This window comes from Ambystoma mexicanum, chromosome 3q, assembly GCF_040938575.1.
Source record: "Ambystoma mexicanum isolate Mex_15411 chromosome 3q, UKY_AmexF1_1, whole genome shotgun sequence".
Classification (NCBI taxonomy): Eukaryota; Metazoa; Chordata; class Amphibia; order Caudata; family Ambystomatidae; genus Ambystoma; species Ambystoma mexicanum.
The window spans coordinates 1,010,768,070-1,010,794,989 of record NC_090926.1 but is presented as its reverse complement, the minus strand read 5'-3'; the positions used below and the strand labels follow the sequence as shown (position 1 = coordinate 1,010,794,989).

At 47.6% G+C, this 26,920-nt stretch overlaps 1 protein-coding gene across 4 annotated transcripts in view; it reads left to right on the top strand.

The window, feature by feature from the left end:
* The window catches only part of RPTOR (regulatory associated protein of MTOR complex 1), a 2,822,438-nt gene that overhangs the window by 1,338,772 nt on the left and 1,456,746 nt on the right, over nucleotides 1–26,920 (top strand). For all 4 annotated transcript variants that reach the window (XM_069655181.1, XM_069655184.1, XM_069655182.1 and 1 more), the window contains exons 8-9: nucleotides 17,859–17,959; nucleotides 18,353–18,497. In XM_069655181.1, coding sequence (XP_069511282.1) covers nucleotides 17,859–17,959; nucleotides 18,353–18,497 — 246 coding nt within the window. The remainder of the gene's footprint in view (nucleotides 1–17,858; nucleotides 17,960–18,352; nucleotides 18,498–26,920) is intronic.

The following is a 26,920-nucleotide window of genomic DNA, read 5'->3' as shown; positions in this document are numbered from 1 at the left end:
CCAGAAATTACTATAAATGGGTGAGGGTAAAACTTTCCTTTATTGTGGACAGAATCTGGAACTCGGATCTCTAACGCCTAGAACATTTTAAAGGCACATTCCTTTAGACACTCTTAACTCATGAACTTAGTTACTGACATGTGACTTTACACTGCCAACCTTCCCTATATTCTAGTTCCTTACCCAAGTAGCCTTTCTGCCTCCCCTCGTTGACACCACTGACCACATAGTTCTCCGTGCATCCCAAAGACAGAGATGTCACACTTGGGTCTTCTCTCTAGAGGTAGACATTTACTGCACTTACCATCTGTACTGTTTTTTTGTTATTCTTAGTTGCATTACTGTTTTATTGTGTTGCTTATTGGTGCCTCATTGTGTATGCCTACATGTCTGTGTGCATTTTTCCATATATGTACGTAATTTGAGAGATCTATACTTGTGTTATATGTACAAGATGTTTGTGTATTACTGTATGAGAGACGACTGTATGGCGTGTGTGGCATAACAGCCCATGGCGCATAACTGTGTGGCGTGCCAGTGTTTTGTGATGTATTTATTAAGTTTGTACAATGACACCTACATGTATTGTGCATATAGCGTTTGACTACCTGCTGAATATGGTGTTGGAGTATATTACGGTATGTCCTAACAATGCGTCTTATAAACAGTATGTGATGTAAAATCATGTGGTGTAACAGTGTAAATTTACACATGTCCAATTAACATGTATTGAGGGCACCCGTGTAAAATAGTCATAAGTGAAAAGCCAACTGTAAGTGAGTCTGGTTTAAAGGCGAATAGCCTAACACACCATGTTCCATCTAACAGGAAGTCTGTGGCTATATTTAGTCGCCAACCTTTTATCTACTGTGCGTCCCTTTTTCCAGTAACCCTTGATACACCTACCTCCACCACAAAGTCCTATTTAACGACTTATTTGTAATTGTGTGCCACACACAAAAAAAACACAATAAAAAATAAAATCATTACTGCCTTATCGGTGGTCACAGCAAACCGCAGTGATTTAGAATTTCCAAAAGGTGTCGGTGGTCTTTTTGGCCAATGTGTTCTTGGGCAGCTTGCTTTCATGTCTGCACATAGAGATTCTACCAACCTTTTGTCCTGTTCCATCGGTACCCATTGTTCTTTTTATCCCTGTATATTTTGTATTTATATTTGAGCTTTAAATCGACAAGTAATTTCACCAATGAAGGCTATCCAAGTAGTTGTCACACCTTACTCTGCTGCCTTTGATTCATCCAATGCAGCTGCTGTTCCCTCCATCGCTCTCTGCTCCCCTCCTATCTGTCTCCCCATTTCCTCAGCAACCTCCATCACCAGAAGATGTCCACCCCAGACCTCTCTGCTGTTGCTCAATCACCCTCTCCTGTCACACCCCTGAACCTTATGCGATTGCCCTTTCACCCTCTTCTTGATCCCCACCCCTTGGCAGCACCTGCTGAATGACTAAACGGCACCCTCTGCTGTCTCCCTCAGCTGTCCTCTGTCTGCCCAGCTCCACTGGCCGCCCCTCGTTCTGTCTCAGCTCCTCTTCCTACTCCAACTCCCCTACCTCCCTTGGCCCAAGCTCCTTTACCTTCCCAACCGCAGCTCCTCTAGCTATTCCAGCTCCAGCTCTTCCACCTCTTCCGCCCCAGCTGCTCTACCTCGCCTGGCTGCAGATTTTCCTCTTGACCCCCAACCGTACCCCTCCCCCCCGTCGCCCCACACTTGCCCCCTATGGGCACACCTCCTGCCCTTCCCCCCACCCCCCTCTGCCTACTCATATGTCCTGTCCCCTTTACTCCATCCTTGTGGGTGCCCCATAGAGCATAGAGCCTGGGGGCGCGGCCATGCCACTGAGACCCTGCCCTCCTGCGCCTCCACTCATTCCCTTTTTCCGCACGGACAGTGTCTGACCTGACGGCTAGGCGTGGTAACCTTTTCTGCTTTCCACATGCTCACCATTCTTTTTTTAAATTTCTTTCTTAATTATCTTCTCCTTCGGTGCCTTGCCTCCCGCAGGGCATGTTGGCAGCAGGAGGCTTCACAAAATGCACATCCTGCGATCGCTCATTCCTGGCCTCGGACCCCCATGTGCTCTGCCTTGAGTGCCTGGGACTCACCACTGCTGTGAGCTCTCTTGATTGCAGAGCCTTGAAGAATAGTCTTTCCCGCTGGAGGGAGATCTTCCATTCTTCTTCTCCCGTTCATCTTAAAGAGTTTGTTGCTTGGACCCCACGTCAAACAAGGTACGTCCTTTGTTTAACAAGGACCCTCAGCATGGAGACTCCTTCCCAGGGGTTTTCTCAGGGAAAGGGACCTTGGATTCTGGTTCTGGCAGACCCAAGGCCGTTAAGGCTACTGACTCCGAGGGGCCCGGGGCTCTTCCTGGCAATCCATGGAGGGGCGGCCCACTAGTCCTCTTTTGCACCACGGTGAAAAGGATCGTCCAGTTCTGCTTCCAGGAGCAGTTCTAAGCACAATCGAAAACCGGCTCCATAGCTGAGCGTGTCCAGCCTACCAGAACTGTTTCTGAGGTCAGCGCTCCATTTTCAGGATCTGGGGCCAAATAGTGCCCTTCCATGTCTGATCCAGCATGTGGCGTTGGGCCTGCGTGCCCTCCCTCCCAGGGCATTGAACCAGGTCTAAAGATGGTGGACAAGCAAGTGGCCATCTTGGATTCAGACTCTGGGCTTCTACTGGATCCTTCGCCTTCAGAGTGTGCCTTGCAAGAAGGTTCCTGTCCCCTTCCCCTCCGCTCAGAAAGTGGTGGCAGGTCCTACGGCACTGGTGGATGGTCTCTGCAGGGTTACATCTACCCCTCTCAGCCTCACGGACACATGCCCCAGGCTCCTAGATACTTCGATCAGGGAAGGAGGCCCAGTGAGGGTTCCTCAAGGGCCTCATCAAGGAGGTGATTCCACAGGTCTTGCCTTCTAGGCCTCCTCCTCTAGGTCCTCCTCCCGTCCTCCTCCGGTACCCCCAGGATACTAGTGTGCAGCCCGTTCCTCCTCTGGACCAGGCCCTGTCGGTGCTCTCGAGCCCTCCTCCTCCTGTATCACCAACGCTGCCTCCTCTCCCCGCAGTCGCCTGTTGATGCCCAGCCGCCTTCGGGTGCTGACCAGGGCGGGTCCCCTCCAAATCCTATGACCTAGGACCCAGACTCCCCTCCTTCCGGCAAAAAGGATGGGGGGGGGGTGAAAACGACGCACAAGACGAAGAGCCTTCGACGTCAGTAAAGTTGTTTCATGAGCGCCAGGAGTCGAGGGTGGGAGAGGGTGTTATTAGAGGTTCTGGTCCGGTGCACAACAAGCTATTCGAGCATCCCCCTCCAGAAAGATGTCCTGTCGGTGGCGAGAAAGTTTAGGGAGAAGTCCCGGGCCAACTCCCAGATGAGCACAAAATTGGACCGCCGTTTTAGGCTTTTGGATCGAGAGCCAGTACTCTCGACCGCCCACCCTCCACGTCACGTCACTCTTCAGTTATGGTGGGAGCCTACTTGTATTCCAAACCATCGTCCTCGTCGTCCACAGCAGGTCCTGCCTCCAGTTGTCTTTCCAAGAAGACCCTTGAGTCTTTTGGCAAGCATTGTTATCTTAACGCCGGGCTGCACTTTGCGACAGACCTATGCTGATGCTCTCCTAGCCACGGTGAACCAGAAGCTTTGGCAAGGGATCGGGGGAGTTCCTGCCCGACCTTGTTCTGAAGAGGAAGGACTCCTTCAAGGCCGGTCAGGCGGATGCCCGGGCTGTTGCGCAGGACCTCATGGCGTCTTCGGTCTCCCATATCGATCCTGGGGGTCGAGATGAGGCGAAAGGCGTGTATGCATGCCACGGAATTCTCCTCTTCGGAGGTGCAGGAGAGGATACTGGATCTTTAATTTGAGGAGGTGGACCTTTTTTTTTTATTAGTCTACGGATGACGAGCTAATGAAAAAGAAAACCTCTACGCAGACCGCTAAGTCCTTGGCCATCCTGACCAAACCAGTGTAAAAGTCCTTCTCTCAGACACAGGGCAGGCCCAACTTCAAACACTGCAATTTCAGTGGCTTCAAGTGGTTTAGGGACAGCGGTGCGCGGCGGCCAGACGGGCCCCCCAGCGACCATAGGAGGAAGCAGCAGAGAGCATTGCTCGGTTTTTCTGTTCACCCGCCTCTTCTAACGCCTCAGACACCAAAAAACAATGTCGAAGCGGTCAGGGAGCACAGCTTGCCTTTGGGGGCCGGCTGGCTCTCTTTACGAACAGCTGGAAGTATTGTTTCAAGTGTCCTTGAATTATTTTAATAGTCTCCATGGGCTTCAGTCTTCCTCTTCCTTTTCCTCTACTTTCTTTTACTCCCCTGCTTCAGATACGGTACCCGGCACTGTTGCGGCAGATCCTCTCCATTTTGGACATGCAGGCGGTGGAGCCGGTTTTTCAGTCTGCAGGGACACCAGCTTCTACTCCAGGATTTTTGCAGTACCCAAGAACAACCAGGCTGGCTTGATGGTAGTTCTAGACCTGTCGTTCCTCAATCTATCTTTACTGAGTCTCTTGCGCAAGGGACTGGATGTGTCCCCTAGACCTCAAGGATGCGTACCTTTATAGCCCCATCTACCAGCTGCACCGGAAATTTCTGCAGTTCATGATTGTCGCACCACTTCCAGTACAAGGTACTGCCTTTCGGCCTCAATTCGGCCCCTCTCAATGTTCATGAAATTTATGAATGCAGTGGCTGGTCTCCTCTGCCTCGATGACCATCACCTGTTCCCCTATTTGGAGGACTGACAAGTGAGGGCCACTTCACCCGCGTGCGCGGTGCACTCCTGCCAACGACTGGCAGACATTCTTCACCAGCTGGGGTTCTCCCTCAACCGGCGGAAGACGCAATAAACTCCCGCTCAGGACCTGGTGTTACTTTGCATGCACTGGGACACAGCCGTGCAGTGGTTGTTCCCAACATCCGAGAGGCTCCTCTCGTTCTGCAAGGTGATAGGGCACTTTCGAGCCAATTTGACCACCTCAGCATGGTGGTTCCAGGACCTACTGGGCCTGATGGCATCTTGTGTAATCACAGGTCAGCACGCCAGCCTCCAAGATGAGACCACTCCAGCTCCACTTGGTAGCCAGCTAGGACCAGGAAACGGTGTTGCAGTCAGACAGAATCCCTATCCTCCTGTCCCTCCTTCTGGATCTTCAGTGGTGACTGTTGGACTGCAGTGTGGCAGTAGGAGCCCCCTTCACACTGCCAGAGCCCACTCTGATGGTGATGACCGATTCCTCCCTTTCTGGCTGGGGGCTACTCTGGAGGGCTACTCGATTCATGGCACGTGCTTCAGGACGGAGGCCCCCTTGCATATCATTCTGCTCGAGGTTAGGGCGATGGACCTGGGGCTCAAGGCCTTTCTACTGGTCATCAGGGCAAGGCGGTTCTGGTCTGGACAGACAATTCCACAACCATGTTCTACCTGAACAAGCAGGATGTCACCGTCCCCTGTGACCACCTCCTGTGCATGGAGGTGGTGTCCATTTGGGAACGGATCTCCTCTGTCCGTCTGCCGGGGAACAACAATGCAGACCAGCGCATCCGCCTGGGGTTTCAACACATAAAAATGGGAATTACACATCAACTGTTTGGTGCCCCTGTTCCGTAGATGGGGGTTTCCAAATCTGGACTTAGATGCAGTGCCCCTGATTTGCTTCTTGGGCAGTATGGATTCAGGTGTCTCTGGGGGACGCGTTCCAGCTCTGCTGGCATGAACGCAGGTGCTTTACGTTTCCTCATCCTCGGTTGCTCCAGCGGACCCTCTGCAAATTCCCAGCCTCTGTGGCCTGCAGCCTCATCCTGATGGCGCCCCACTGCCCTCGAGGGCTTGGTTCTTGGATCTGATGCAGTTGTGCTGCCAGGGGCCCATCTCCATCTCCCAATCTCCAGCAGGGTCTTCCTGACGCAGCAGGGCGTGGCAGTGGAGCATCTGTATCCGGCCAGGCTGGCCCCACTGGCCTGGTTCCTGACCACCTGAGACTATACCATTCCCAGTTCTTGGATGACAACTGGGACATCATACAGGTGGCCAGGAGGCCGTCTACATGCTTGCAGTACAAGAGCAAGTTGACTAGGTTCTGCCACTGGGTGCAAGACATGTTGGACCCCCTTACCTGCTTCCTTGACGATGTGCTGGCTTTTTCCACACATCTGGCTCATTTTGGCGTTTTGGTCGATACTTGCTGCACCTATTTGGTGGCCATTGGGGCCTCCAAGAATTCCCCAGAACACATTGTTTTAGCAGCCAACCCAGTGGTTAAGACCCACCTGATGGGGTTGTCCAGGCTTCTTCCTCCGGTCCATAGGCCGCACTCAGTCTGGGACCTCAATGTGGTTCTCACGACTTTGCAGTGTAAGCCCTTCTAGACAATAGCCTTGATGGACATCGGGCTGGTGACACTCAAGGCAGTGTTGTTGGTGGCACTCACTTCGGCACGCAGGATCAGCGAGGTGCAGGCTCTGTCATCGTGCAAGCCATTCACCACTTTTCATAACGACATGGTCATCTTGCGCACTCATCCTAACTTCTTGACCAAGGTGGTCTCTCCATTCCATTTGAATCAGGAAATCTGCCTGCTGGTGTTATTTCTGAACCCTCAGTCAGAGGCTCAGAGGGCTTTTCATTCCTTGGATCTAAAAAGAGTGCTAAAGTTTCATCTCTCCCGGACGAAACCCTTCAGGAAGTCTAAGACTTTGTTCATCACTTTTGGGGGTTCGTCTCCCGGCACCCAGGCTTCCAAAAGCTTCTATTGCCTGTGCTGCCCTTTTCAGAAGCTTATACGGGTATGGTGGTTCCCATGAGGATCCATGCACATGAGGTCAGAGCAAAGGCTACGGCCATTGCCTTTCAGAGACATGCTTCTTGGGAAGTATTCACCAGGGTGGTTACTTGGGCCTCTCGGTCTCCGTTCTGTAAGCACTATTTCCTGAATACCAGTTCCAGGCGGGATGCCTTTTTGCTGCTTAAGTATGAGGCAGGTTGTCACAGCTCCACCCAAGGGAGGAGCTGTGGTGTAATGTTGTTTGGTGTAAGGCGTTTGGTGTAATGGCCCACAAGGATTGAGGAAAGGGGACGGGATGTATGTGTAATTAAAGTTACTCACTGTAGTGACTAGAGTCCCCTTTCCTACATACTTCCCAACCTCCTTCCCCCGCTTGTAGGCCAGGGGCTAAAATACTTAGCATAGCCAGGTATTAAAGCATCCGATGTGTAAAAAAGGGGACAGGTGAGGTGCCCCAGGGTGGGGTCTTGGCGGCGTTCCCACACCCGGAGCCACGCCCCTGCATGCTATACTAGATTTAAAGGGAAGCTAATTATTTTGCTACCAAATGTTCCAGTACTGTTCCCATGTTGGGGGACAGCCACAACGATGGAGCAAAGGGGACAAAGGACTATGAGTACTGTAGTCAGTACTGTGAGTAACTTTCTTTTTTTTTTATTTTGGTTTATACAAAGCTTTACAAAATCATTTAGAACACAATAAAACATGCAGTATCTTAAATTCAACATATTTGTTAATACACAATACAAAATGTAAAATACAATACAAAATAAGTACAAAAATACAAAATATAAAATACAAAATATGTATACATCTATGCATCATTAGTTCGTCAGTCTACATTGCGCTACTATAGTTCCTAAGTAGAAGTTAATTTTGACACTCTGAGAGATGGTTCAACTAGACCCACATACAAACCATTTACAAACAATTATTTCACGTATCTAAAATAAGTTGCATTCCACAGATAAAAATGTCACTTTAGTGCCACTGATTTACTATGAAGAATATCCCACCACAAATCTAAAAAGACCTGCTCAGGTAGGGTTCTATACAATTTTTCTTTTTTTAACTAAGTAATTTGCTGCCATCTGAGAGCCCAACAATCAACAAATGTGGCAGTGTTTCCTTAGAATCTGCTACATTATAGAAACTGTAAACCATCATGGCATCCCTCGTACCCCCTCCTATAGATAAGATCTCCCTCGTCGGCAGTACATTCATTCAAAAGTGCATAAAATTATGGCACATTTTCAGTAATTTTTCTGAGGAGTCAATCTGTGCATATAACTGCATCATTGGTTTAAGCCGAATCATTGTTTTGTATCAACCTTTTGACTTTCGTTGGGGTTTGCAAAAGGATTCCAGCACAACCCCAACTTCAACAATTGTTGCCATCTTCATGCAGCTTAATTGCTAAGCCCTCCTGTGCCACCCCTTCTCTGACCCCTTTACACAACAGCGCATATAGGGAATTTTTTGGACAAACGTCGAATTTATATATAAAGACAATCTCCTCCATTCTACCAAGCTTTGCTTTGATTGTAGTCCTCATTCATATCTTAATACTGGTAATTGCACACATGTGGGTAAGCAATATGAAAATGACAGCCAAATCAGGCATCATATTTATTGATCTCCTTCACTACCCATGTAGACCATAGCACAAGCGGGGAATAATCTTTAATCAAACCTTATTGTTGCAATCATTGAGAATTTGCTGCATTTCTGGTCTCTTTTTAATCTGTGCAATTTGTTTGTAAGCTTCATCTCTCAAGTAGTTTCTATAGAAATACTTTTTAGGGGCTGAGATAATGGGACACCCCAGATAGTTAATGCTTGACCTCACCAGCAGTCTTGTGTTATTTAGAAACCAGGTAAAACCGTTAGCTCAGTCTGATTATCATAATCTTTTACGGATTGACTTACAAATGATTATTGGCTATATACTGATGAAATGTCACAATAAGTCTTTGAAGCCCAATTGGTGTGAGATCTATTAGAATGAAGTAATCAGCGTATGCCGCCCAACAAATTCTATAACCATCAATCCTCGGTGGTGTAGCTGATGCACCCTCTAGCACATTACCAACATTCGCCACCTAAAGTTTGAACAAGGAGGGAGCATATATACAGCCTTGATGCAGCCCATTATAGGTACAAATAGGTTTATATAGCAACCCCCTCCTTGTCCAATCGTATTTGTATATCGGATACTTTGTGCAGATGTATCCGGATAGAGAGCAAACCCTGAGGCAATCCTAGCCTATACATTTGTAACAATGAAGTATTCCCATCTACTAATGAAACGCAAGGGATATGTCCATGGAGGTCACATAGATTGCCGGGGAGTTATCCTTAACAAGAGCCCTTCACAGTCAGTACCCATTGTGAGAAACACATGGTGACAACAAGGAAGACAGACGCAAGTGATCACAGTTCAAGGGTGTTCATTGAACAATGAAGGTTGTGTGCAGGTTGGAAAAACGCCTAATCTTAAGCTAAATCTAAGATGTGAGCAAGCGTAGACCATCAAATGAAACATAAGGCAGTCCTAGTTGCGTTGTAAAAAAAAAAAAGGGGCCTATACTAAGAAACCTATTGCCAAAACCTCACAACTAATACAAAACGGGGTATGGGATAGTTCTCAAGAAAAGGAAGAAGTGTTCTCAAATAATATGTCAGGATGCGGTAGCTTAGGTTTCCCTTCCCAGTTCTGGACACGGGGTAAGATGGGAGCTCGGAGCACAGTACAGTCTCCGGCTTCTCGCGCACGAGTCGATAGTTCCAATGGCCGTTCTCAGGACAGTCGATGGCCAAGTCTCGTTTCCTGTGAAAGTTTCTTGCCTTCGAGGCCTGATGTGGTCAAATAACAAGTTCCTTTAACCAAATGAAAGTTTGTTCCAATGTTCACTGGGTCATGGGTTCCCCCCCCCCCCCTTTCTGGGCACTGACCCTTCTCAATCATTCATTATGGTCTTACATAGGGTGATGACTTCACCACTGGGTCCCCCTTTTCTGGGCACGGACCCTTCTCAATTGTTTACTTCACATTTACAATAGTCCAATAACGTTGGGATTCACTGCCCTTTCTTTCACAGTGCTTTGTAGATCAAAGTCTTTCGATTGTACAGGGATTTTGCTTGACCCTCTGTATGATCACTTTGACCGGTTTTCGCTGGCCCTCCTATGGAGTTCTGGTATCTGTAGTTTCTGTCATATGAGGCTCGACCAGAGTCTCTTGAATTAGCACCCACGTGGTGCCGGTTTCCCTCTGCGTCTGGTCTCCCCTTACAGTTCATTCATATTTCATCAGCTTTAGTTCAAAATGTGCCACTTTGCTATTCCTACTCAACACAGTTCTTATCGATTCTCCCCTCGACTCACTGGCTGTGATGAACCATTTGGCTGTTGCCTCTCTGGAGTCAAGGCCGGTACTACGGGCGCAGGAGCTTCCCTCACTCCTGCTTATCGACATAGGCTTGCCCTGTGTACCGTTGACATCTGCTTCAGGACACTTGTGCTATTTTTCGCGATCTTAGACTCTCCTCCACAAAGGCTCTGCGAATCTGGGACGAAAAGGGCAAGGTCAATTGTCGCTTCAAAACCCTTTCGATTCCTGCCACCTTTCTCCTTCTCTTGAACTGCTGCGTGGTAGCCGTCTCATCGTATTGTCTGCCGTGCTAGCCTTGCTCGTACTGTGCTCTCTTGCTCCACCTTTTATCCCTGTGGGGAAAAGGAAGGGCCGTCAGTTGTCTGGTCTAGGTTAATTGCCTGACTTGGCCTGATCCCTGTATTGGGACATGTCAGGTAAACTGTCCTGGTGTTATGTCAGAAAAACATATTTGTGTCGGAAAAAGGAGGTTATAGAGTTTTCGGGTAACCTACATGGTCGGAAGGGAAAGAGGTGTTACTTGGAGGGAAAACCCTTGTATTGGGGTTTGTGGCAATCTCAAAAGGGTAGGTTTTGTGGGGTTTGTGAGAATGGTAATGTTGGTTGCATTTGACTGGGAGTTTGCAAAATGATAATCAGAGGGACAGAATCGTTTGGGTTTGTGAGGCATAGGGGAATAACTGGGATGATGAAATTAACACAGGGGATTCTGGGACCGATAGTGTTTTGCCAGGGTAGACTGGGTGTTTGGAAAAGAATAATCAGAAGGAGATGAAAAAGAATGGTTGAGAGTTTTCAGGTAGAAAGCGGGAAAGCAGGGTTTCTGGGAGATGTGGTTTTCAACTCTAGTAGGGTTTGTGTTCTTAGGGTATTTTCCAGATAGGGTTTGTTGGGTAGATTTTAATATAGGATATTTTATAGGAGAAGGGGGCCAACTGTGTAGCATAGCCCACAAAGGTCTCTGGGATCTCTCCATCCTCCTTTCCATCCCTGGTAACATACCGCGTCTCACCTGGGGTATTCCCCCGAGCCCAACCCTGAGTTCCCACACCCAGGTGATCCTCCCTTACTGGTCCACCCCCAGGAACTGTATCCATTAGTAATGGCCCTGTCCTGGCCACCTGGATAAGGGATTCTTGAGGTTTTTACTGGGAGAATACCCTCGGGTTTCTCACACCATTTGCTTCCTAAATCCTATCTGTTGTAGGGACAGAATATTATTTCTAGTACTCCATTCTTCTATGTGTTATAGTACCAAAGATTTTTGAATCTGCATCTAGCAGTGTGATGGGACGGTAATTTGTAGGTGACCTCCTATCTCCCTTCTTATATATTAGTATTACATATGATATCTTCCAAGTGCTACGAGAGGCTCTAGTTTCCATGATATCCTTAAATAAGATATATAGGACTTTAGACCACAAATCCACATTGTTTTTTAAGGTTGTATTTGTAAATTAGTTAGGGCACAAGGCTCTAGAAGAACTAGACCTACCAAACATGGACGCAATGTCCTCTATAGTGAGTTTCAAGTCACATGCACAAGAGTCTATGTCTAAATCATTGATAACCAGTTCCACATCATGCTCCTAAAGATGTCCATGCCAGACCTCTTCAGATATTGGGTTACTTTGGACTGAAGCCGGATTCCCCTCTAGGGCGTTTATTAGAAGCCAGAATTTTCTGGCGCTCCCATCTTTCAGAGTGGTCATGTTTTCACCATCCCTTTTGATACATATAGGTTGGATGGGCTTTGATCCAGTTTTTTAATTTTTGTTTTGCCTTCAGTATTGCCTTATGTTTTAGTGCCCTATTCCCCAGCATTTTGGCAATCTCTCGAATCTCCCTGCGACAGATTTTATTTTGATTCTTGACCGTGGCATTGAACCTATGAGTATATGGTTTCTTCAAGGGTAACTTCCTCATAGTTTTCCCAAATTAACCAATCAAATCCTGCAAATATGGTCCAAATGTATTATGGGGATATGTCCTCACCTTGAAATCTATTGTAGCACTCTTAGTCATTCAGGAAGACAGTATTTAATTTTACAATGTTACCCTCATGCAAACTGATGCAAGACCCTTTTACATCACATTCAGGAGAGTAGTGTAGGATTGCATATCCCTACCACAATTGGAAGGGCACTGAGCCACCTGTAGCATCATATGATCATTAAACCCTGTGTGACTAATAACAAACTCTGCCACCCAGTCCACTAGGTCCTTTGTCAGAAATATTGTAGTCTTTTGTGGAGCTCCTTTTCTCACAAGACCATGTTGCTGGGTTCTTATCACTATGATTAAAACGGTTTGTTCCCCATGTATAGTCCCCAACTAGACAAGGTGTTGTGTCAAATTTGTCCTGTAACCTTTTTCTATTTCCTGTGGGAATCCCACAGAATATATCGATATCCTTGGGTAGCATAACCTCGTGGCCTGATGTGCACTCAACTGTAAATGATCATAGCAAATGGGGATTAGAGAAGAGCAGCCTGCATTAAAATCTGCGGCAACTATAACCTGCCCACCGGACGTGGTGACAAACCATTTTTCAATCCGTACATTCAACTCTTTAAGCGTAAGACTTAGGTTTGAGTGGGGATCCCAGTATATATTAGCTGGACATACTGCCACAGAAACTTAAGATTCCAACTCCAATTGTACTGCTAACACCCGTGTCTACGTTTTGATGGTAGTTCACTCTATGACCCCGCCCATTGCGAATTGCAATAAGTAGGCCTCCTTTTTATTTTATTCAGATTTGTAGAGCGCACGTCAGCCCGGGGGCATCGTGGCGCTTGTTACAGACATATCTTGGTTACAAATAAAACAATACAATTAAAGCAATATTAACAAGGAATACAATTATTTACAGTGGAAAATATGGTATATGTACAGTAGTAATGCAGTATATTTACATGGATTTGCAGGGGTCACCTTAATGTGCAAGGAAAGAGGTCTTCAGTTTCCTACGAAAGATCGGGAGGGAGTTTTCCGCTCTGTCTGCAGGGAGACCGTTCCAGGTGCTGCTGGCCGACCTCTAGTACCCTTAGTTTCAAGCTCCACTCTTATATCATACCCATCCAAAGTTTGCTCATTCCGTGAGCAGAGCTTAACACAAGAGAAAGAGCAATCCAAATGTACAATATTGGCAGTATCAATTATCTCATTTCTAACCATAGATCTCCATGAATTTCGGGAGGGTTTCTTGGTTACCTTCCGACTTGTGTTTTATTTTTTTCCATCATTTTGTTCTTTTTCCTCCCTTTTTGTTGTTTACTGGTCTGCCCAATAAAGGCTCTACTTCCTCTAGCGTTTGGGGAGCCTGGTCCGTTGGCTCACCCACCCCCATCCCGCAACTAGCTGGCGCCTCCATCAGGTCGACCTGTGGTTGTATGGTCAAGGGTACTTTAGCGGTCCTTTCCCTAGTCGCAATTGAGTTGTGGGTGCTTGCAATTACATCAGAGGCCATTTTTGCACATGGTTCCTAAGCCCTGACATTCCTCTGAAGCGATCAAGACGCTCATTTGTTCTCACCAATTGTATTAATATTGCATGCAAACATTTGGTGTGCTCCCTCAGTTCTCCACAAATTAGTTCCTGAACCAATTTACTTAAAACTGGCATATTTCCATCCTCCTGATGATGACTCAGGGCAGAGGGGAGACTGGCATCCAGCCCTTCACCCTCAGCTCCCGCCCCCGTCCCCCAGAATGAGTGGATGCTCCAACATAGTGAGCCACTTAATTTCGCCTGCAACGAAAATCTAAGTATCATCCGGAAATGACAGATTCGCAGAATACGTGGAGGCCAACACTATCTAACATGCCCTTCCCCCATAATCTGTCTATGAAGTTCCTGTGGCAGAGATGGAAATTCATCTGAGTCAAGTAATAATGGCGAGCTCGCCGTGTCCCAACTGTGTCAACATCCAGAGGCCCTTCCACCTCCGACTGGGGAGGGCGGGAGAGGAAGCGCCAGCGCCAGGGCCCGGGACATGCTATCTGTCCTCCTGGTGAACACCAAAGGAGCACCCAGTAGATCTTTTTTGTTATCGCTGCCCTTTCTCTTTTATTCCGCATGTTATTCCTCGTATAAAAAAAAAGAACAAATAAACACAGAAATTAAAAAGCACAAAATCGAAGACAGTTTCCCCATTCAGCAAACACCTGTTATTATCTCCTATAGCAACACAAGTTATTTCCCCGTTCATCAAACTACTGTTACTGTCTCATTAAGGGACACAGAAACGTGAGTAGTTTCTCTCCTCAACACACCACCATTAATGTCATAGAAGTGCACAAGGGTCCCATTGTTCATCAAGCAGTTCTTCCGGTATTGTTTTGGCGTTCTCCGATGAAAAAACAAGAGCAGCTAAGCCCCACCACGCCCCCCTCCAAACAGCAATCGGATGCACTCTGGATTCGCGCGATCCATGGCTTGTCTGTTCATCCAGAGGTGAGGTGAGTGGGCGGCGCCAAGAACGATCTAAGAAATCAAAGCAGTTATAGTGAATATAAGTAGTGGATAATGACTTGTTGATTCGTCGAGATCGTAGGAGTTCAGTCGAGTTAATTCCAGTAGTAGGTGAAAGTGAAATGGTGTCTGTCACTAGGGTACCTTGTAATACAGTTCAGCAGGGCTCCAAGAAAGGGAAAGTGCGGCAACACAACCAACAGCACTCCGAGGTATTTTTGTGAGAAATACTACTTTGCACCAAGATATTCAGACACATTAAAAGATAGATTTGACTGCTTCCCTTATTCTAGTAGTTTCCTCCTGTACATGAACTCCACGGATATAGTGGGTGAAAGCAGGGGCTTAGCTCCTATTTGTCAAGTTCCCATTTATTATTGGGAGTATTTTTACTTAATATTTAATTTTTTTGAGAGTATTTGCCTTTTTTTAGCAAGTACACGTGGCCGATACACCCCTTTATCTGCAAGGCTGGCTCCTCCCTCCTTCTGGTACTGGGCCCCCTCTTCCCCCCTCCCCAGTTCTGGGTGCCCTCTTGGCTCGATGCGATTGGTCCCCCTCTGCCACCCTTCATGCTTGGCCCCCTCTCCTGATCCGCTCTGCCCTCTGCGACTCTCCCATGCTTGGCCTCTTCTGCTCTTCCCCCTCATGCTTCGCCCCTTCTGCTCCTCCCTCCATGCTTGCCCCCCTCCGATTCTTCCCCATGCTTGGCCCCCTCTGCCTCACCACACTCTGTGCTTGGCCCCTTGGCCCCCCCATGCTTCACCTGCACTCTTCCTCCCCAAGATTGGCCCCCTTTATCCTTATTTTATTATTTATTACATTTGTTAATCTCCCAGACCCGAGGGTATCACATCGAAAATACAGGTGAGTTATCACATTTGTATACAGTGTTGCAAATACAGTCATATAAGCATTTTTTTTACTACGTTGCAAAATAAAGTCATGTAAACAAAATATTTTTACTAAGTTACAGTTGGTCCAGGTAGTTGCACACAATTTGTTTAAGCACTACTAGATGCCGTTTTAAGGAATGACCCCTGGGGATACATGTTGGTCATGGGAGATACAGTTAGTGACCAAGACAAAAAGTAAACCAGGAGCATTCTAGAGCTGAGGTGGAGTGGGACTAGTTGAGGTTAATATTTGTTAAATGACCAAGTTTTCAGTGCTTTTCTAAATTTTAGTAGGGTGTCCTCGTTTTTGACGCTAAGGGGTAGTGCGCTCCAATGCGATGGGGCTAGGACTTTGAAGCTACTACCTCCTGCTCTGCTGTATTTGTATTGAGGAACTTCTAAGAGGGCAAGTTTATTGGATCTTGGAGTCCTACAAGAGATTTTTTTTCTTAATGGAGTTGTTGAGGTAACAAGGCACTTTGTTGATGATACATTTATAGACGATACTGAGAGTTTTCCTTCCCCTAACGTTGTCCTCTGCACCCCTTTCCCCCCTCCCATGCTCCGGCCCTCCTTTGCTCTAACCCTACCCAATGCTGCCACTTCCCCTCCCTCCATGCGTGGCCCCTTCTTCCTTTCCCTCCAGTGCTTGGCTCCTTCTTTCCTTCCCTCCAGAACATGGGCCCCCTCTGCCCTTCCACCATGCTCGGCCCTCTTTGCCTCTTCCCCATTCCTGTGCTTGGCCTCCTCTGCCTCTTTACTGCAATGCTCGGCACAATCTGCCATTTGCCCCATGCTCTGCCCCCCAATGCTTGGCCTCCCTTTGCCCCTCTCCCATGTGTGCCCCTCCTTTGCCCTTTCCCCTAGTCAGTGCTTTGGCCACACTGCCTGTTCTTTATCCCATGTGCTTGGGCCCCTGTGCTTGGCCCCCCTCTCTCTTCCCCCATGCTTGTCCCCCTTCTGCTATGCTATGGCCCCTCTGCCTTTCCTCCCCATGCTTAACTTCCTTTGCCCCACGCTTGTCCCTCTCTGCTCCCCCCTGTGCTTGTCCCGCTCTGCTCCCCCCTGTGCTTGTCCCGCTCTGCTCCCCCCTGTGCTTGTCCCGCTCTGCTCCCCCCTGTGCTTGTCCCGCTCTGCTCCCCCCTGTGCTTGTCCCTCTCTGCTCCCCCCTGTGCTTGTCCCTCTCTGCTCCCCCCTGTGCTTGTCCCTCTCTGCTCCCCCCTGTGCTTGTCCCTCTCTGCTCCCCCCTGTGCTTGTCCCTCTCTGCTCCCCCCTGTGCTTGTCCCTCTCTGCTCCCCCCTGTGCTTGTCCCTCTCTGCTCCCCCCTGTGCTTGTCCCTCTCTGCTCCCCCCTGTGCTTGTCCCTCTCTGCTCCCCCCTGTGCTGTCCCTCTCTGCTCCCCCCTGTGCTGTCCCTCTCTGCTCCCCCCTGTGCTGTCCCTCTCTGCTCCCCCCTGTGCTGTCCCTCTCTGCTCCCCCGTGTGCTGTCCCTCTCTGCTCCCCCGTGTGCTGTCCCTCTCTGCTCCCCCCTGTGCTTGTCCCTCTCTGCTCCCCCCTGTGCTTGTCCCTCCCTGCTCCCCCCTGTGCTTGTCCCTCCCTGCTCCCCCCTGGGCTTGTCCCTCCCTGCTCCCCCCTGGGCTTGTCCCTCCCTGCTCCCCCCTGGGCTTGTCCCTCTCTGCTTCCCTCTCCCCGTGCTTGTCCCTCTCTGCTTCCCTCTCCCCGTGCTTGTCCCTCTCTGCTTCCCTCTCCCCGTGCTTGTCCCTCTCTGCTTCCCTCTCCCCGTGCTTGTCCCACTCTGCTCCCTTCCCCCGTGCTTGTTCCTCTCTGCTCCCTTCCCCCGTGCTTGTTCCCTCTCCCAGATCTTGGCGCGCTTGCCCACCACTGGCATCCACTTCTCCTCTTCTCAACCAACATTGCTACTTTCTCTTTCTCCACTGACCTGTCCAGCTCTCTTCCACAAACCCCAGCTTCCTCACCCAAACCCCAGCTCCCTTCTACATTATCCATCTCCCTCTTCAGATCCACTGAACTCGGACCTTTTGCCCTCTCATTTCTTTCCCCTTTGTCCTTTCACAATCCAATAGCTTTCTTCACTGTCCTTTACAGTCTCACAGTGCCTTCACTGACCACCCATTACTACTTTGCTCTTCTTTTTCCTTCTCGGTCTGCTGGCCCAACCTGTTCCTTTGCCTTTACCCCAAATGTGCGCACCCCTAAGCAGTATCAATCCTGGATTAATAACTTTGACACTTTTGGTTGAATTTTCTTTGCTGTTCCTTTATAGAATTCCTGGGAGACTGAATGACCGACGGACGCCTCTCGGGGAGCTCAACTGGATATTTACAGCGATTACTGATACCATTGCATGGAATGTCCTGCCCAGAGGTAAGCACACTTTCCCTAGGCGATCTCACCACCATTGCATACAACATCCTGCACAGTGTTAAGACTGAACCCTTGAACAATCAAAACTCCCATTACAAGGACTGCCTGTCCAGTGTTTGGGAAGTAGCCATCTTAGATTGTGGCATTACAGTCATCAGCTCTCTTGAGATAATAAAAAAGCATGTGGTATATGGGACTGTGGTGGCCATTGGCATGAGTGAGGGACCTCCTTGGCAAGGGGTAGTGCTTGTGGGTCCCTGCAATGGTCCTTCCCATCTGCAGTGCCCTAGGCAAACATTTGAGATTTGATGGACCCTATGAGTTGCGGGAGGCGTAAAAATGTATGATAATGAGCCCTTTCCTCTCTTGTAAACGACTCTCTCCTTCCTGCAGATCTTTTCCAGAAGCTCTTCAGGCAGGACCTGCTTGTGGCCAGTCTGTTCCGTAACTTCTTGTTGGCTGAGAGGATCATGCGGTCATACAACTGTACTCCAGTTAGCAGTCCTCGCCTCCCACCGACTTACATGCACGCCATGTGGTAAGTGAAGGTTGCTCTGTTACAAGCACATTTGTCATTAGAATGTCCCTGCAGCGAGTGACTAGTGAAGATCTATGTGGTCCTTTTTGAAAAATGTCTTCCATTCACTGGGGTTTAATCTTATTAATTAGAAATTGGGGATAGAGAAGTCCATACCTAGCACTTTCGGTGGTATGCATATATCTGGAAGAATTTGGGTAGCATTTGATATCTGCCACTGAAGCTGCTTGTGCCGCCTGGATTGCTGTGTTTGGTGTTTTTTTTGTTTCTGGAGGATTTTGGGATAGCATCCATGTAGCTGGGGGATTACAAGAAGTATTTATGCGCACTGTGGGGAAGTAGTTATTGATCATACGCACTGTATTTAGTGTATGTATTTGCAGTGTGTCTTTGATCCTTCTGGCTCTTTTCTCTGGTGCTTTCTTTTCCTCTTCTCTTTAGTGTTTGCTGTGGTAGCAATTCTATTCTTATGTCCCGTCCTCTTACCTCCATACTGCTTGGGCGTCCGTTACAAGGGACGGGAGACAGAACCTTTTTCACCAGAAAAAAACCTTCTTCCCCTTTAAATTTAGAGGCGAACAGTGGTGCGGCCCCGGGAACATGCACTGCCCTGACTCCGCCCTCCGCCACACCTCAGTCCCCTTTTCCGCGTCGACGGGAACGTGCCGAATTCACCAGCGCTCCTGGGTTTGGCTTCGGCCATGTAATTCCACGCGCGGATACTTTTGTCTTTTTTTGTCTTTCTTGTTATTTAGTTACTCGTTACTCAGGAGTCACGCTCCTCCCCGGCGCATTTCGACTTACACAGGATTCAGCAGGTGTCCAACCTGCAACGGGCTCTTCCCAACTTTAGACCCCCACGCTGTCTGCCTACGTTGCCTTTGCCCTACCACGGTTGGCAAGCTTGTACAGTGTGTGGCTCGCTGTCATCTAAATCGCTGAAGAAAAGACTAGCCAGGTGGAGGGAGCTCTTCTAGAAGTCGCCTCCAGAGGACCTCAAGAACTTCGTGAAACTCCGAGCCAGGCCCAAGGTAGGGCCACTATTTTCCATCGCACCCCACAAAGGAGACTCCTTCCCAAGGACTCTGCTGTGAGGGAGGGACCTTTCAGGTCCTTGTACCAGCATGTACACCGAGGCTGCTACAGCTACCGGCCTTCGGGCCGAGGGATCCTTGGATCCTCCCGGTGGCAGTGTTGAGGGACTGGAAGGTTCTTGTACCAGATTGACATCTGAGGGGCTCTGCCCTTTTACCGGCAATATGGCCGAGGGGCTACACCCTAGTACCAGCAATTCATCCGAAAGGGCGCCTAAACACAGCTCTACCGACCCCAATATCGAGGGTGTCGCACCTACCGGGTCTAGGCCCGAGGAGCAGGATAGGCCTCTTGATCCACACGCAAGTGTCTTGGCGGAGGCTGGGCCCAGCGAGCGGAGCAACACGTTGCAGGCACGTGGCAGGCAGCTCGACAAGATGGCCGCTTCACCAGACAGAGGCACCCATCCTTTGCCATTCCAGGAGTTCAGCGAAGAACGAGTGTCAAGGTGGACTGGCCTCAAACTGGTAGGTAGCCTACAGCCTATCCTTCTTATGCACAGGGCAGCGTCCCACTGCGTCCATACGGGCAGGTTATGCAGTGACTCCAGCATCTCCCGTCTACCCCGTCAGTACCCCCTACCACCTCTCAGGCCAGTGAAGAGGGGTTCTTTGAGAGGTTCCTTGGGCTCATGAAGTCACCGCAGATGGGGGGTTATCCTCAAGGACACCATCAGGGAGGTCCTCCCTACGATGCTAGCGGCACCACAAGCCCCTCTTCCTGCGCCCCAATGCAGCCGCTGCCTCTGGCCCCCCAGCCGATTCCTCAGGCGGATCTGCAACAGCCTCTGCCGCCTCCTCAGCCTCCGGCCGCGGTCACTGTACCCCAGACTGCGGCTCCTGCTACTGCTCCACCTCCACAGGATCCTCCTGATCCACAGGATACGGATGAGGAGGAGGATCCGGACACGCCATCCTCAGCCAGGGCCTTCCACGAACGTCTTGCAGGGCTGACGGAGGTTGAACAGCCAGCAGAGGGGGTCCAGACTGAAGTCCTTACGCAAAGCCCCTCTGCCAAAACAGGGATTCCACTGCAAACCGATGTAGTCTCATGGCTTAATTCGTCTTTTCTTCCTTCCCATTTCTTGAACAAATCAACCCCATGGAATTTTGACACACACACTATGTGGTTACAGAAACCACTAAAAGGGAGCTACAAATGTGGGCAACTCTCGGTTTGTAAATATTCAGACAATGTAAAAACTACTGTTACTAAACCGAATGGAACCATCTACACTATTCAACAACTAATCGACTGCAACAGCACATTTGTCATTTACGCCATCACTTGTCCATGCAATAAACTATACATTGGAAGCACTATTAGAAAACTTTAAACAAGGATCAGCGAGCATATCAGAGCCATCACGAATCAAGATACCAGATCACCCATAGCAAACCATTTTTTGGAATCCCACAACCAGCACAGATAAGAGATCTCAAATTCTTTGGGATTGCCAAACTCAAACAGCCTCCAAGAGGAGGCAACACCGAACTGCTTTCAAGACAACAGGAAGCACGCTGGATCTGCCTAATGGACACCTGCGACACCGGCTTAAATGCAGACAAAGAGCTTTGCCACTTCTTGTAAACAATCTGATGTACCATAGTGTACCACTGTCACCAATTTTTTCTATAACTTTCTTTTCTCTCTTTTTCGGAGTCACAAACTGTTTCCTTCTATTATTAATTCTCTCTCGTCATACCGCTAACATTGGCACACGAGCCTTAACCCAATCACAACAATAGAAACTATGTCGTGCACCACATGCATCTGTTTACCACCTTTAGCTTTTGCACAATACCACTACAGATTTTCTACAATAAACAGACGGGATGTGATGAGCCCACCTGTTTACTCCCCACATACATTTCAATAACACGTCTGATCAAAGCTTTCTCGTCACATACTTTTTAAGGTAGCCTTTTATTTTCTTATTAATTACATTGAATCCATGCCTATTATACGATACGAACCGTACCGCTTCAAGATGGCAGTCCGCAATAATGCGACGGCGGCATGAGATCATGACGTCATCACGCTTCGACGCGGTGGCGCATGTCGTCATCACGCACACGCCCATTCACTGCTAGCTTCATATATAAAACGGCTCCTGTCATGCACAGAACATGGCGGACGCCCTTCCTCTACGAACGAGAGTGACTAGATCCAGCACCTTTCTGGTAAGTTCAATTCCGCACTTTGTTGCTATATTATCCTGCATCCCCAGCCATGTTCCCCATACTGGTTGCTCTATCATGTTGTTCAAATTCGCTTTCCCATTGTACCTATTGATATCAGAAAACTGATATCCTACATATCCTTTGTGAATTAAATAATGGTTATTTTTTAATTTTTTTATTTTGTGTTAACTGAATTAACAGTTTTTACTAAAAGGTCCTATTTCTTCGTTTGCTTAAAATTGTTTCTTCATTTTGTTTCTTCATTTTGTTTCTTTAGATAGGCTTTCGAGGGCTAAGTCCTTTAGTGTTTAGCTTATTAGGAGAAAGAATCTAGCTTGAGATTGTGCAAGAAGTTTCCCAACGCAATAACTGATCTTCGACTTAGCCCATTCATCAAAAACGTCCACCAGTAGTCTTCGTCCATTCTTGAGAATTTTGAGTATAAGTGGCCGAGAAGGATTTCCCTGTTAATGATGGTACCCGGGCAATCGAGAATCGGATGTTTCAAACTTTCCATTGTGTCCGGCCTCACACAGAAACGACAGGCATCGGTTTCTGTTTTGCCTCGGATTCTTAACACCTTGTTTGTTTTCAAGATATTCAATCTTGCTCTCAAAAAAGTGGAACGAATTTTCTTGTTTGGAAATTTCATTAAATAGCTGATGGGCTTGTTTATTTTTTGTGCAAAGGGGGGTAGGTGCGCGTCAGACTTATAGCTCAATGCTTTCAGGTGTGTGTCGCACCAATCTGTTTCTTTCAGTTTTTTTGCAGTCTTTGTTGGGTTGGTCAAAAAGTTCTTCTTCTGTGCTTCCTATCACTTTTAGGAGTGTCTGATTTTTGTTTATCCATGCTTTGAGCATTTTATTTTTTAACCGTTCTCCATTTCTTCGTTGATTAGTGTGTGAATTCTTTCTTTGGATGATCTCACTTTCCTATAGAACATCAGACTATTGAGGGATACTGTGCCCATGAGCAAGGTGAGACTGAGCTCTCTTCTTATCAGGGCCATTGGAGTGGATATAGGAAGGCAGAGTCGTTTTTTCCAAAGGAAGCCTTCCAATTTAGGCCAGATGGTTTCTGGGATGTTTGGCATGGCCGCAACTCCATAAGTGAGTGCTGGGACCACTTTCGTCTTGTAGAAGGTGATTGCTGCCATGATTGAAAAGCAACCACATTTTTTGTCCATCATAATCAGTTAGTTGGTTAAGGTTTTGTTTTTGAGGACCAAAGTTTCTTGCATCGGTTGCTCTTTATTCTTGTTACTGAAGATAGTACCCAGGTATCTGAAGGTTTTGACTTCTTCTTCCAAGTGGACACCATTAAAGAACCATGTCTCAGGTGTTTTTCGTTTGGCCGCTTTTACTAGTCGCATCACTTTGGTTTTCATGGCGTTCAGATTATCCAATTTCAATTAGAATGATATATTCTGCGTATAGCAGCCTACTGATCTTTTCAGAGCCCAGGGTCGGTGGAAATGCTTTTACGCTTTTTTCAAAGTGTTGATAATCGCCTGTATAGGCATTGTAAAGTGCCGGGGCTAGAGGACATCCTTGCTTTACTCCGTGGATAGTCTGAATTGTTGAAGAAAGTAGACCTGTGCCATCGATTCGGACTTTCATAGATGTTTCAGAGTAAAGTTCTTGTATGGAGTCCAACAACGAAGGACATTTCCAGTGGACAAGTTTTTCCCCCAGCTTCTCTATTTACTTTGTCGAAAGCTTTGGACAAGTCAATAAAAGCCAGGCACAAAGATGGAGCCCCTTCCTGTACTCTGGCCTTAAGGATGTTGAGCGTAAATATATTGGCCATGGTGCTTAAGTTCTTTCTGAAGCCAGTTTGGAATTGGTCCCAACCTTCCGATGAAAAGACCCAGGTCTTAAAACTGTCCAGAAGAAAAGATCCGAAGAGTTTTCCGATACATTCGAGGAGTGCATGGGGCGATAGTTGTTCGGGTCGCCTCTTTCTCCTGATTTGTAGATTGGCACCACATTTGCGGTCTTCCAGGACTGAGGAACTGATCTGGTTGAAGCACAAGATTCAAAGATTTCCGCCACAAGGAAATGACCAACTCGCGGGGTTAGATTTTAAATCCATGTTTGACAGCCCATCTGGTCCAGGAGCTTGTGATGATTTGAGCTTCAATGCTGGCTGGATAAAGTTCGATGTCCCACTCATTATTTAGATCTTTGTGAAGTTCCGTCTCTCTGTGATGAGTCAAAGAGGGCTGAAACGTGGGTAATCCATGCCTCTTCTGAGACACTAGATGTTAGATTATCTTCGCTCAGCACGCCTTTTGAAGATATCAATGACCAAAAAGCCTTTGTTTGCTTGCCACTGAGCGTTCCCAGCATTTGTTATATAGTTATATAGATTTGGAAATACACAATTTTATCAATGCCTTACAGACAACCATTTTTTGGAATGTGATTTGAACAAGAACCTTCCTACAAGTGTTCCTGCACCATTTAAACACTAAGACCATTCATTCTTAATTTGTATGTATAAACTTGCCTTTATTTCTAATCAATCATCTCTTTACTCCGCCATTTAGAAAGCGCAAGACACAACATTTTGGGAGAAAGGATTTTGGGTTAAAATCTGTAAAAGTTTCTTTCTTCCTCTCAGAATCTAAAATCAAAGTTTACATTGGAAACTCAAAATCCTGATTATACAAGCCTTTGGAAAATACTCTGTAAATGTATCATTTCCTCCTGAAGAGCCACCGCGACCACGCAGTAGGGAAACATGTGTCGAGGAATCCGCACTGTTCACAAAATGACCCATTCCCAACATGGAGCCAACTGCTCCCCAATGCAACTCGTAACAACTATTAAGGATATACCGTTCAAGAGGATCACGCACTGTTCTCAAAAGGACTCTTTTCCAACATGGAGCCAATTGCTCCTCAGCGCAACTTTAATAACAATGACAGATACACCCTTTACCAGAGGATCTAAAACGTATCTTCGCGTCGCTCCCAACAAGGACCTTTTTCAAGCGTAGAGCCTACGGCTCTTTAATATAACCTCAACAATAACCAACGACACATCTCTTTACCTTAACAAATCAGGCCAACAAGATAACCTTCCTCACAACTCTGCACTGTTCTCAATAGGACCCCTTCTAAATACAAAGCCTACTACCTTCAAAATCAATTGCAACAACCACCAAGGAGATAATTCTTCACCAATACATTACAGGACCACAGAGAAAAACTAGGTCCTCTGAACTAACAACTTCTGCTCACCAAGACCAAGTGAATGTAACTTAGCCAAATCCAATTAGTGATTTATACAGCAGTTTTTTTTTTGTGGTCAGTACATCAACCAGTTCTATGGTCCAATTTCGTCACAATTCAGGACAACAGAAGAAAATGTTGTTCTTTGAACTAACAATTACTGTTCACCGAGACTGAATGCAACTCGGTTAAACTCAATCTGTGATTTATACATTTTATTTTTGCCCAGCACATTAACCAGACCTATTGTCCAAACTTATTTATTTTTTCAAAGAATAAAATCTTAATTTGATCTCTAACCAATCCACCTTTCACCATTCCTTTGACACAGAGAAGCGCTACAGGAGGGTCTCTATTCTTTAGTTCGTTTCAAGCCCAGGTCAGCCTCTGTGGCACCCCCATGTTTCAGCATCTCTGTTCTTGCTAACCAGCATCTTTTTTATTTCCTTCACTTGGGGCGCCAACACTGTTCATAAGGCTGTTTTTCCTTTTTCTACAAGATGGAGGGGAATACACTCTTGCTATCGGCCTGTTAGGCAGAAACCCGTGCAGTTCCCTCTGGGACCACTGCAAAAGATTTAAGACTACAGGTGTTTGGCAGTAAACCCACTTGGTAGCAGTCTGTACCACACAGATTCACTTGGTAGCTGTGGCTGAGCAGTCAGACTTCCCTCAAGAAGAGTTAGGCAGTATACAGAGTATTCACAATAGGTCAAAAGAACAAAGTAGAACAAGTAAACAATGACCAGAGCTTGGTGTAAAAGAGAGATAAATATTTATTTAAAACCACATCTAGTAAAACACACAGGCACTAATGTTAAGCAGTTCAAAAACACGGTCACTAAAAGATAATACACTCCCTTAAAAGAATATTAGACAAGTCTTAAGTAAAGCCCCACTTATTTTCAGACAGCGGTGAGCGCTTAACGCAGATGGCACTCTAATAATTCGTTTTAAAAAGGGAGAGAAAAGCAGAGTATAATTTGAAACAGATGCGAACACTTTCACAAGAACACAACAAGAGAGGAAGGCAAGTAAAACCGTGAAGTTAGGGTTCAGAAGGCCGGATCCACTTAAGAGGATCAGAACGAAATGTGTCCAAGGTCACACGGTTGAAGTGCACAAAAGTCTTGAAAAGGTTCAGAAAGAGTTGTACCAAAGAAAGGGACCAGTTAGGTGGTCAAGGCGGCCAGCCCAGTCCAGAAGGTTAAGGGATTATTATTACCTTAGAGCAATCTTTAGAAAGGGAGGCCTGGCGGACACAGTACCTTAAAGTGGCGAGAATACTCCAGCGGAGGCAGTTGTTCCTGGCAGCGGATGCAAGTCGGTGCTTCGTCCGGGGGAAGAGAGGATCTCATCGGGGAGGAAGACAGGAGTCCGTTGCACTGCCAGGCAAGAAACCAGCCGCGGAGTTCTCATGTAAAAGGAGCGGTCCTTTTATTCGCAGTCCAGTGATAAGTGGCTATCCGGTTGCCTGGGTGCTTGGCACGGGCAATTTGACCACAAGACGTCCTGGGATGCGAGGAAAAGAAGGTAAACTGGTTGTGCCCACCAGTCAGGGGAAGAAGCCTCTCCAGCCGGGAGATCTTCTCTGTCGTCGGGAATTGGTGAGTCGGTTCCGCAGGGCTCCACCGGTGGTGTCGTCGTGGTAGGTCGGCTCAGCTTCTCCCTCGTCGGATTCTCGGGTCCTGTGGCGACTTCTGAAGTTCCAGTCCCCAAAGCCCTGCTTTTATGCAGCACACCCCCATTCACTCAGCCTAGCTGTCAAACAAACATGCTAAGTGGTGAGCCGGCCGGCTCACCACTTGGGCCAATCACACAAGAGTGCGACTTGAGTTACCAAGGTAACTCAGTCCAGGGTGCCTAAACCCCCTCCTACACCCCCTGTGGTACCGAGACAGAGTAGC